Source organism: Bicyclus anynana, chromosome 4 (assembly GCF_947172395.1).
Source record: "Bicyclus anynana chromosome 4, ilBicAnyn1.1, whole genome shotgun sequence".
NCBI lineage: Eukaryota > Metazoa > Arthropoda > Insecta > Lepidoptera > Nymphalidae > Bicyclus > Bicyclus anynana.
Genome location: NC_069086.1, coordinates 6,754,146 through 6,767,347, shown reverse-complemented (window position 1 = coordinate 6,767,347; position 13,202 = coordinate 6,754,146). Strand labels below are relative to the sequence as shown.

Sequence of the window (13,202 nt, the reverse complement as noted above, 5' to 3'; positions counted from 1 at the left end):
AGGAGGGATTACTGGCGCAAATATTTTGGTCCAATAATCTGGTGATCTTAAAGCGAGGGAAGAATCACGTAAGGCTTTATTAATTAACAAGAACAAGCCATATCATCACACGAATGTGTGTGTCTCTGTAAGTATGTTTGTACCTCCTTTACGCTGCGGCTTGCATACCGATTTGACTGAAATTTGGAACAGTTTACTCTGTATTAACACGGCTACTTTTATTGCAAAGAAAAACACAGTGGGATTTGTGTTGAGTAGCAAGCGTCTGTTAGTATATCATAATATCACATGGTGTTCCATATTTTGTTAAAATGCTTATCTAATATTTTTCAGAATACCTGGATCACTGGGCATCTGCGTGCTCAATATGCTTCCATCAATGTTAAGAATATGCTACTGTTGGTGTAGGAGGAGGGTGTCCGAGAACATAAAAAATTACTTAAGATGAAGGTAGGTTAAGATTACGTATTGATTTAACTAATTAACTAACAGCCCACTACAGCACCAGACTTGTCTCCATACAGGAGATAGATACGGATGTCAAATATTTAAATAAGGCTACACTAGAAGATTCGCTCTGATAATCCTTTTGACTAATTTTGTCATTTGTGGGGTGGGAATATTATGAGTGGTATATAATAGTATAATTTTTGTAACTAATATGTCTGAGAAATCTATAAATATAAAAGAAAGTCAGGTTTGTTACAACACTTATACCTCAAGAACAGCTGGACCGATTAGGCTAAAAATTGGTGGAGAGGAGCTTAGATCTAGGAGAAGAACATAGGATACTTATGGTAGAGGTAGAGTTGAGTAGAGTATGGTAGAGTAGGTGTTGGGTGGGAGTATGGTAGGGTAGCTGTTACTCTTTAACGCCGCAACTACTGAACCGATTTGGCTGAAATTTATAACGAAGATAGATATTACCCTGGATTAATTTAGGAATATCCCGGAAAATCTATGGTTCCCGCGGGATTTGTGAAAAACTGAACTTACCACGTGGACGAAGTCGCGGGCATCCGCTAGTTTAATATAATTTTGGTAAAAATTGTTTACGAATTTGACGAAGGTAAATCAAAAAATCATGATAATAAATTTTACTTTACAGGTCAAATATGCTTCAGATGTCTTCAGTTTTAGAGGTGTACACTGCCTTACTTTGGAAAATGAAGTCATATTATAAAGAACTTCGTTATAGTGTTCCATATGTCAACATGACTGCCTCTGTGGTCCAGTGGTTAGTCTATGTGTTCACAAGGTCCTGGGTTCAAATCCTGGGTAGAGCTAAATGAGATACTGAGTTTTTCCTTCTTTTAAGAAATTTTTAGTTATAATTATCAGCCGTGAGTTGGAAAGTTGGTGGCATTACACCCCATTAGTTCTAGTTCACAAACACCATTTAGATTGAAACTTTTTCTCCTTCTCCTAGAACTATGATTGAGGTGTCATTTTTTCGGAAACACATTTGAAAAGCTTTTGAAAAAATTAAAGGGCTGCTTGCAAAAATTGCAAAAGTTATAAACAATTAACTAAAATATAAGGGGTTTGTTTTTTTAATATCAAAAACTATTTAAGATATTTCCAATTTGCCAAAAGATTCAAAAAGAAGAGGAAAATTGCTAACAAAAACTATAACCTTTAGAAGTCTGGCTTAATATTTATTGAACTAAATAACCTCTGGATCTACTGATTGACTTCCAAATTCTTTTACCATGTTATTTGTGAGTTTCATAGGCATATTTTTATCCTCCTATTCTCACCAAAACGGGAACTACGCGGGTGAAACCGGGGGGCGTCAGCTAGTTATGTATATAAATTCTGTAGGATTTTAAATAATTTTGACAGTTGTAAACTATTTCCAGGAGAAATACTTTATAGTTATATACATAATACTAATTTACTTAATTTTACCTTACAGGTCAATTATTATGCTTCGGACGTCTTCAGTTACAGAGGTACACTGTACACTGCCTTTTACTTGGGAAAATGAAGTCATACGAAGATCTTAGTTATAGTGTTCCACAATTATGTTAACATAACTCTCTTACATACTTATAACATAAGTGTGGTCGTGCGTAACTATGTGGTCACGAGGTCCGGGGTTATATAAGATACTGAGCTTTTCATCTAAGAAATTTTGACTTATAATTCTCAGTCCTTAGTTGGGAATTTAGTGGTGTTACACCCTGTGCCTCAGAGTGCATGTTAACTTGTCCCGGACAAGGCCACGTCCCGTAAATAATGGATAACACTCAAATGGTAGATACGCCACCTAATTCTACAATTCTACGTTTTATACTAATTTACTACTCTCTATAAGTGTACAAGTTTTTAAAATAATGGTTTTTTCGATTCAAAATTAGATTTCATCATTTTTTACCGGACAATGTGTTTTAAATCGGGTCCTAATGAAAGAAAAATAATTATTACACAAAAAATAGTCAAATTAGTTATAGATAATAAGGTGGTGTATCTATCATATTAGTCTGATCTACATGTGCTCTTTAGTATAAAAAAAGTTCTCCATCTCCTATAAAAATGGTTGAGGTGTCATTCGATTCGGAATTGAATATACATAGTTTTTGAAAAATTTGAAGGCCCGCTCACTAAAATTGCAAAAGTTATAAATAATTCACTAAAAATGAAAAAGGGGTTCAAGCATTTTTATAGGAGACAGAACTTTTTTTTACTAAAGAGCAGTGACCACATTCCATCCAGTTTAAATGCGTTATATCCATTAATTACGCGACATCTGTCATATATTTTGTGAAGTAGTCATATAATTTTGTAACTGTACAATTTGGTATTTTACTGCATGGAAATGTTTACATTTTTATTAAAGAAATAAATAAAAGATTTTGCCTTTTTTTTATCATACAAAAGAAAAAGTCTAGTAACAATATAAATAATCGAGATAAACGAAACCGGCATATCAGAAGACCGGTAACATTTTGCGGTTATATGGGATAACCACAAATAGTACGGCATAACCTACTTTCACAAATCAATTTAACTACGGAATAAACCTACGACCCCTTCCAACCATTTTCAAATTACTACAAGCATTTCCGTTTCCGCCGTGTAGGCACATTCTACATATACATAGAATAGAAAGAGAGGGCAAAGGGATTTTTAATGAAGATTTGCCTTGTATGAGAGAGATAAAGGATAAATTTATGAATGAAATTTGTGGTTATATGATTTTAAAATTATGAATGAAATTCAAATTTCTCAAATGTGCTAAGCAGTTTCTATGAAGTAAGCTGTCTGTATCTTTTTAGCCGTTTGTGGATATTAGTGCCATCTAGTGAACGACCATTTTAACTTTAGAATTTGAAGTTTCGTAATCGTTCAGAAACAAGACCTATTTAAAAGGAGTTTCACACTTTTTAAGTTCCAACTAACCTACCGACAATACCCACCATAGGTCTGTAGATTGATTAAATAGAGGTAAGATATCAATATGACAGTATTGGTTGGAATGCGTAAGACATCTTTAAAAAAATGGTACTGATTAGAGGTGAGGCGTATATACTGGAGCAGGTCTTAACACTAGGTTTGTTGGAAGACGTATGGCGTACGAGTACGGAGCAGGGACTTATACACGTATTAAGCGTATTTAGAAGTACCGAGTACCGAGGAGCGCAAGACGTCAACGGAGTGCGAGTCCAATACTCGCAAATACTCTAACGGTCCAACCAATGCAGGACGTGTTCAGAGACGCGTTCGATTAGTAATGTGTGAGTGAGAGACTTCTATCAATGCCGAAAGAAAATAGACTTTGTTGTCTAGACATAAGACCGGTTTTTCAACACAATAAACACTTCATACTCCAACAGACAAAACATCGCGAGACGCGTTCCCGGACGCGTTCGTTTAAGAATGTGTGAGTGACGTCCCATTGCCAATGAAAAATTGTCTTTATTTTATCAAACATAAGACCGATTTTTTAACGCAGTATACACTTAATACTCTTAATACTCCAATATTTGGAGTCCCTGATTTTAATCCTTATTTTAAAAACATAATGTTTATTTGTTTTAGTATGATTATTTATCCGCTAAAGTAACAAGTTAATGTAACCCGACAGTATCATGAGGTAATATTAAAAGAAATAACTAAATAATAAAATTAAATTGAAATTTTGAAATTAATGACTGAAATATTTTTGTTTGCAAATTTTTTTCTTTTTTTTGTGGATTACAAAAACCAAAAATAGTTGAAGAAACCAATTGAAAAAAACAAAATAAAAAGACAAAAATGATTTTCTGTTACCCGGGATCGAACTCAGGATTCAATTTTTTTGTACCTTGCGTACATACCACTATATAGTCCAAATGACTACGTAAAACTCGTTTGAAATTAATGTACGCTTAGTATCAGATAATATGACGTAAAATCGCTGGCCACTGAGTATTTAGGAGTACGTATCTATTCTACAGGTCCTAATGGCTCGTACTTCTAAATACTCGTGGAGCTAGTCTTTGGAGCGCGTCTCTCGGCGTACTCGTACTCGTAACACTCAGTACGCGTTTTAGCGAGTACGACTCATGCCATGGCAACTTAGAAGAACGTGAAATCTTTATGAAGCAGCGCCATCTACATCCTAGATTTAAGATTCCAGGATAATAAATTCAATTACTTATGGTGTGTATGTATTATAATGTTTTTAGAGATTTAAACCCTGTAAGTATGGAAAAAAAAAACCAAAAAAAAAGAATTATTTATCCTTTTAATTTTGACGCGTAATAGGAAGAATGTGTTTGTATTTTTGAAGCAAAGGGATTATTAAAGAAAGACAGTAACCGTACATTAATTTCAACGATGTTCCATATAGTTATTTGGCCTAGTGGTGCATAACAAAGGTACGATCGAACAGTCCTGAGTTCAAGCCTGGGGGTAACAATAGAAAACTTTTTGTCTTTTTTTTTTGTTTTTCTCAATTGGTTTCTTCAACTATTACAAAATCAAAAATCTCTCCTTTACAAAAAATATGCTTTATTATTTTTATAACATAATGGATACTATACTAAAAATACCGTAGCTAGTCACTAGATGGCGCTATCACAAGCGTTCCGAAAAAAGTTAGAGTTGCCTATCTATTTCCAATAATACATTGTAATCTTTGGTACGACTCACCTCTAGTACTGATTCTGAAGGCATATGAAACTTCAAATTCTGAAGTTTTACATTATCCTTCGCTAGGTGGCACTACTATAGTACGCGCGTTAACAACTGAGTCTTAGGGCCATAAATCATTTCTCTATATCTATCTCGCTTGCACTTATGGGTCTTATGGAGCCGTCTAGTGAAGGGTGTAACAATGAAAGACATATTATCGATAAGTAAAGTTTATTATCGTATCTTGTTCACAAAATTAAAAAAATTAACAATATTTGATTTAATATAATACATATTTCATATTATATAATTATTAACTAAATAAAATTAATCTTCATCTGAGTCTTCATCATCAGAATCTTCGTCTTCTGCCAAATTTATTATAAGCGGCGCGTGATCTCTAATTAGAGCTTTTTGTAAATCTTTGTTTTGAAGTTCTTCGGCATGCCTAACACATTTGGCCCAGTCTTCTCGTGTGACATTTTCTATGGCTCGGTGGAGGTGATTTTCGACATCTGCTATCTTGAAGGTATTATTATTCTTCGCAACTTCTCCCTTTACTTGTGCCCAAATTAATTCTATTGGGTTATATTGACAGTGATATGGAGGGAGCCTTATTACTTCATGACCTCGTTCATTTGCCAGATGGTCTAAAGCGTAGACCTTCTGCGGGTTACTGGCTTTTACTTTTCTTATTAATTCTTCAATAATTTCGTTGCTGGAATATGGAATCTTTTTCTTTGTCAACCATTCTTGAATTTCAGCTTTCCTCGTGTTTCTTGTGGGTATCTTTTCCAACTGTATCGAATGATAGCTTGCGTTATCGACAATTATAACTGAGGGCTCTTCAAGTAGATTCAGGAATTCGGAAAACCATGCCATATATGTTTCGCCATCCATTTCTGTGTGGTAATCAGCATCCTTTGATTTCACCGCTTTAAATATTAGCTTCGCATCTGGAACGAAGCCAGTCCTTGCAGAACCCGCATGGCAAACTATTAATCTTTGGCCTTTTCCCACAGGCTGATTCTTGAAACCTCCTTCATCGTTGCTTCCAAGCCACATCCTCTTTCTTGCATGGTTTTGATTAATCCATGTTTCGTCTAGATAGAAACGTGGTCGCTGATCGTTAGTTCTTCTAAGTAAATCCAATTTCCTTAAAAAGTCCATTCTAGCACAAACAATATCAGTTCTTTCCATTAAATATTTACGTCCTTCGCTATTTTTCTTATACTGGAACCCAACCTCCTTCAGTAGTATTCTCATTGAAGTGTTGCCGCATTTAAAATCGGGTAATTGTTCACGGAATTTTTCTAAAATTTTCGCCACGGATGGATACTCTCCATTCTCATAAAATGAAGCTACAGTTCGCTTCAACACACTTTTATCAAAATCGTCAATATCATTATTGACTCATCATTAGCACGTGCGCAGGTAGCCGTTTATCGATAATTAGGGTGCGCAGGTAGGCGCGCTGCACATTCCTATCTTTTTTGACTTTTATGACCGGACGACTCAGATGATAACGCGCATACTATAGTAAGATTTTACGGTTTTACCTTTTGGATGAACTGTCAAAAGTATATGATCGTGTACAAAGATTCGGTGTAATCGTTTACACACAAACTGCATCCATAGAATCGATGTTTATTGTGTTAAAATTACACGTTTAAAAAAAATATAAATTTAATTATAAATAATTAATAATAAATATAAATTGTTAAATTATAATTTAAATCATAATACACTACGATTTAAATTTATTATTGTGTGTAGTGTAAGGACACAGGACATATTATTTTCGACGTGTGAATTTACCTCGCCCCCCTAAAAAACAGACAATTTTCTTGGTGAATTTGAGTGCGATACAAGTCCAACGATAATTGGTCTGAGTTCGCATTAGATGGCGATGATAACATTTTTTAACATTTTGATAACATCTTTTCTAAGTTTAATTAAAAATGTTAAACTTATATAATGCCAGTACTGATTCGTAAATCTATGTATAATGCTAATAATTCCAAAATATAAATTATATTATTATATTAAATTAACTATAAATGAAAAAAACGTGATTTTAAACATATCTTACAGTTTCTGGACTTTTTAGAGGTACTACCTTAGACCATTAATAACTGGACGTGGTTCGCACCCAAATTCACCAACAAAAAGTCTGTAATTTTTTGAGGGGGACGAGGTAAATTCACACATCGAAAACATTTAACACCATTAAGTATATTCTGTGTCCATACACTACACATAACTATAAATTTGACTCGCAATACACACGCGCGTAATTTTTACACACACTAACAAACACATTGCCACAGTAAAAATATATACAAGCAGTTTTGTAACTCGGCCGTATTTTTGAAATAATTACCTACAGCCGCGCGGTACGTAAGCATGCGATAGCGCTGCCTGCCTCCGGCATTTTAATTACATTTGCCAACTTTGTATTTCCATTTAGTTTTCTTATTGTAAATATACTTTTTTTATGTAAACAAATAAAATACTTTGAAAATTGTAGTAAAATAGGAAGTGTACAATAAAATGCGTGTTGTTTTTTGATTGGTAGATTTAAACAAGGCTGATACTAATCAATGACCTTGAAGGATAGGTCGTACTCATATGTTTATTTTGGTGATGCCATCTAAGTATTACCTCCATACTACTTGACCAAATAATAAAAAACCGGTCAAGTGCGTGTCGGGCCACGCGCAGTGTAGGGTTCCGTAGATTATGTTAGCTCTTTAATCCCTTATGTAATGCACAAAAATACCGATAACGATACCCCACACTATAGAATAGACGATAAAAAATTCATCCTGACTTGGCATGTAGGGAAGGAACCCTAAAAACATTTTTTTTATTATCTTTTTACCACTTTATAGACGTATATTAAATACATACTCTTATTAAATCTTTTTAGTCTTAATCTTATCTTTTTAAAGTTTTTTAAGTTGGTCGACTATTTTTCGATAAATAGCAATTGCTTAGCCGTTAACTAATAGGCTTAATAGCCTATGAATAACCATTTAGCCGGTAGAGGCTGGGGACACTTGACTCTAACAAAAATTAGCTCTTAAAAGCTTAATATTTTACAAACGGATCCCTAAATCAAAATATGTTAATGGCCCCTTGCAACTTTCAAAGACCTATCCAACGATACCCCACACTGTGAAATAAAAAAACAAAAAAAAATTCATCCCCACTTTACATGTAGGGGGAGACCCTAAAAAAAATTATTTTCAAGATTTTATTGTACGACTTTGTTTACATTTATATATTACATATTCATGCTAATTTACAGCTTTCTAGTATTAATAGCCACTGCGCTAAACTGCGGACGGACGGACAGACGGACATGATGAAACTATAAGGGTTCCTTGTGGACTACGGAACCCTAAAAAAGATGCACCCCACGCACGCCCTGAGTTCGAGGTGCGTAGGTATAGCTCGCGTTTCGACCTCTAGTATGAAGTCAAACTACTGCTTGTATATATATTTACTGTGACTTTGCTTAGACTATCCACAGATTAAATACATAGACATACTGATCGATGTTTGGCTGTTTCGTCAAAAGAATCGATTCTTTTTATAAATTGTTTTTATTAAAAATTTGATAAAATTAAGGTTAAAATACTTTCAAATGAAACGTTACTCCATCTTTGACTAAACTACAAGTTTTTGGCCGTTTTTTATGCCATTTAACTACACAAACCGGCATTTTTAGGGAGCTCCTTACACGATGAAAACGATTACAACAATGAAACATCGATTCTGTAGCAACAGTTTTTATAAACGCATTAGATCATAGATTTTTGATCTTTGCCAGAGGGGTAACGGTTAGTGAACCAAGTCCTGTTATTAATGGTCTAAGGGTACTACAACAAGGAACATATTTACTCAGGAGCACTACAATCTCTGTCTACACTTTCAAAAACAGTCTGTGGCCCAAGCTTTATTTTATCTGTCAATCCCGTCAAGTGTGTCAGTGTCAAACTCAGACGAAAGTCAAACCAAACCAAGCAAACTGTCTTTTTCAACCAATCTTGCATTGTTGGTTCGATGTATTTTATTCATTAAATAATTTGTTACAATAGTGCTCACAGCTCTACAGTTTAAAATGACGTTTCCATATTAAATATAAAATCAACAATAAAGTGTTGTTTTGAGTAAATATATATTTAATACTATGAATTTGTCGAGAAGAAAAAAATGTAACAGTGATAGCATCTCCATTCAATTCTAATCTTATCGCATTGATTAGACGATCAATCTTTGTGCTACCAATATTTTTGAGCTACAACAGTGCAACTTGTTTAGTGATGACTTAAAAAAAATATATCAATGCACGATGTCTACTTTGATTTGTAACGGTGATGATGAGACGTATCCGCTACACGAGTGCGTATTCGGTGGCGACGTGCGGAAGCTGTCCTCATTGCTGAGATTCCACGACGTGACGCGCAAGGACAAGCATGGGAACACAGCTCTGCACCTCGCCGTGATGCTGGGCCGCAAGGAGTGTGTGCAGCTGCTGCTGGCTCACGGCGCGCCCGTCAAGGTGAAGAACTTCGCCGGCTGGTCGCCGCTCGCCGAGGCGGTCAGCTACGGCGACCGCCAGACCATCTCGTCGCTGGTGCGCAAGCTCAAACAACAGGCGCGAGAGCAAATGGAAGTCAGGCGACCCGATCTCATTAAAGCTCTGTCCCAGATACAAAACTTCTACATGGAATTGAAATGGGACTTTCATTCGTGGGTTCCATTAGTCTCCAGAATATTGCCCTCCGACGTTTGCAAGATTTACAAATCTGGTTCTGGAATCAGGCTGGACACCACTCTGGTTGACTTTTCAGATATGAAGTGGGAAAGAGGAGACATATCTTTCATATTTCAGGGAGAAAAGCCACCCAGCGAGTCTCTGACTGTGATAGATAACAAAGTAAAAGTGTACCAACGGGTGCGCTATGAAGAGACAGAAAATGAGATAGAGGATGAGGTGGACATACTCATGTCAAGTGATATTTTAGCCGCTACCATGTCCACCAAAGCCATTAACTTTTCTAGAGCTCAGTCTGGTTGGATTTTCCGAGAAGATAGAAAGGAGACAGTGGCTGGCCTATACAAAAGTGACATTTACACTATCACAGGCATTGTCCTTGAGTCCCGTAAGAGGAGAGAGCATTTGTCTACTGATGATTTGCAAAAAAATAAAGCTATATTAGAAAGTTTGACTAAAGGAAATACACAAAACTTAGATACTAATGGAGAGCCAGTTAGACGTGCCTCTCTGAATCCTCCACCAGAGAGCGCCATTGAATGGTCGTCTTACATATCTGCGCCTGTGGGAGAATACCCCAGTCTTGGTAGAGAGCTGGTTTACAAAGAGTCTACCAGGAATTTCCGAGCTATGATTGCCATGAGCGATGACTTTCCTTTGAGTGTCGAAATGCTCTTGAATGTGCTCGAAGTGATTGCTCCATTTAAGCACTTTGCTAAATTACGTCAATTTGTGGCTATGAAATTACCAAAAGGATTTCCGGTGAAAATAGATATACCAATTTTGCCAACGGTCACTGCAAAAATAACATTTCAAAAGTTTGATTTTCGCGATGACATACCTGAAGAGTTGTTCGTTATACCGGATGATTATGTGGAAGATCCGTTACGTTTTCCTGATTTATGACGCTTTGATATTCTAACACTGTTTGAAATTAGTGAAAGACCAATTTGGCAGCGTGAAGTTAAGTGTGGTAGGGCTCTGTGCAGCATTAGCGATAAGCACTACAGGTCTTCACATGGCCTCTCTATTGAGATCCCTATGTTATTCGGCCTCGGTAGTTCTTATTCCAGCCATTATGTCCTTCTTGTTGAATAGGAAAATTTTTATACAATAAGTTTGTAAAATTTGTAGTGGAATGTTTTAATTTTGTTGAACAGTGTTGGAAATTAAACAAAAATCTGTTTGTTCTATTATTTCAACAAAAAAAATTGTAAAATACTAGCCATCTTGACATTGCTGCTTATTATTTTTGTGTGGAATAGATTGAATTTTATTTATATTGCTTATTATTTATTTGTAAGACTTATCATTTTCTTTTTCTATTGAAATTTAAAGCATTACATTTCCTAGGTTTAAAAAAAATTACACAAGTTATTGCCCCATTTTAAAATGGCCTGATATTACATATTTAAATAGCTAAGGCCTATCCTATGGATACACTTTGATGTATGCATTATGGCACACTTGCATAGTTCCTCTTATACAAATTTAATTGCAGTAGTTTCCTTTCTTTGTCAGGAAAATGTTTTATCATTAGATTTTACAATATAATTATAATAAAGTTAATTATCTATACTTATAATAAATCTGTAGAGAGGTCAATTCTGTACATGAAATATATTTCCAAATTAACTATCAGGGAGTGATTAGTGATCGATACTGATGCCAAAAATGCAATCAGTAAAATTTTTGTCTGTCTGTCTGTCTGTCTGTCTGTCTGTCTGTATGTTCTTTATAGAAACAAAAACTACTGGACGGATTTTAATGAAACTTGGTACAAATATTCTACATACTCCTGGGCAGGTTATAGTATACTTTTCATTACGCTACAATCAATAGGAGCAGAGCAGTGAAGAGAAATGTTGAGAAAACGGGAGAAGTTACTCAATTTTGTAACTTCCTTCGCGTGTACAGCCTTAATGGTTAAAGCTACATGGAAATCATGTATCACGGAAATGTTCTCCTTAAAATTATCTATAAAAACAAAACAGCATATATATGTCTATCTTTTATGGTTGACTTACAATAACACGTGTAACTCCCGATAGCTTAGCAGTTCGGAGCTTTCTATTTACATTTGTCTACTCTTATGTTTATAACACTCATCACTCATCCCTAACTAAAAAAGTTAACATTATTACCTATTCAATAAAAAAAGAATCATAAAAATCGGTAAAGAAACATCAAAGTTATACATGAAATACGCTAAGCCATCGCGCGTGAATACTAATTCATGCTTTAAGGATTATTTTTGTGTAACAGTTGCCGCGCTCGATGCGACTCGCGGGGGGGGGGGAATAAATAAAGAAGTGCAGCCTTAATGAGTAGGGTAGGGGTAGGGTAGGAGTAGTGTAGGGTAGGGGTAGGGTAGGGTAGGGTAGTGGTAGGGTAGGGGTAGGGTTGGGATAGGGTAGGGTAGAGGTAGGGTAGGGTAGGATAAGGGTAGTTGAAAGTTTACAACGACTTTTACGCGGACGAAGTCGCGGGCGTCCGCTAGTTAATTATAATTGTAGTGATTGATATTGTCAGTGTTAGAGATTTCCTTCACTGAGACTTCTGGGTTATGATGTTAACTTTACCTACCTGATCATTTCAAAGTCCTTGTGCCTTCAGAATTTCTTATTAATTTATTGTGTGATGTTTTAGCACTATTTTGAAAAATATTTAGGAAAATTTATTTATGAAGTTTGTTAATAACATCATATCCCATTTAGTCTCAGACCAATTACCTTCTATTGGACTTGTATTATAGACAAATTCATCAACAAAATTGTTGTTTTTAAGGTACACTCACACATCGAAAATATTTAACACCATTGTATCCTGTGTTGTTACACTACACACAACTATAAATTTTAAATCGTAATACCCACACGTGTATTTTAAGTCGCCGCACACGGGCTACACGCGACAGCCCCAAACGCCGAACAAGAAGCAAGAAGGGGCCACAAAAGTAGCTGAAGCGCGCGACAGCCACTTGTGGCCGGTGGTCGACACTTGTGGCGGGATGCTGCTACTTTTTTAACCATACATGCAGTATCGTAATCGCGCGAGTGGCGTGTGGCGACGTTTTGTTGTCGACGTTTAGTGGACGGTGCGGGCCACAAGAAGCGAGCCACGGCGATTGTAGCGTGTGACGACCACCGGCGTCAACCGTGTGAGGCGAGTCCATATAAAATATATGAAATCTGCTGGTAGCGGCGTTTTGTGGTTGTGGCCGGTGGCCCGTGTGTGGGAGCCCTAACACAATGAAACATTGATTCTCTAAATGCAGTTTGTATGAACACATTTG

The 13,202-nt window shown here is 35.9% G+C and overlaps 1 protein-coding gene across 1 annotated transcript; it reads left to right on the top strand.

The window, feature by feature from the left end:
- Positions 1-9,127: 9,127 nt before the first annotated feature.
- Positions 9,128-11,247, top strand: LOC112058411 (ankyrin repeat domain-containing protein 13C). Its single transcript, XM_024099218.2, has one exon. It carries the CDS (start codon positions 9,482-9,484, stop codon positions 10,811-10,813), a length of 1,332 nt encoding a protein of 443 aa, XP_023954986.1. The 5' UTR covers positions 9,128-9,481; the 3' UTR covers positions 10,814-11,247.
- The last annotated feature ends 1,955 nt before the right edge of the window (positions 11,248-13,202 follow it).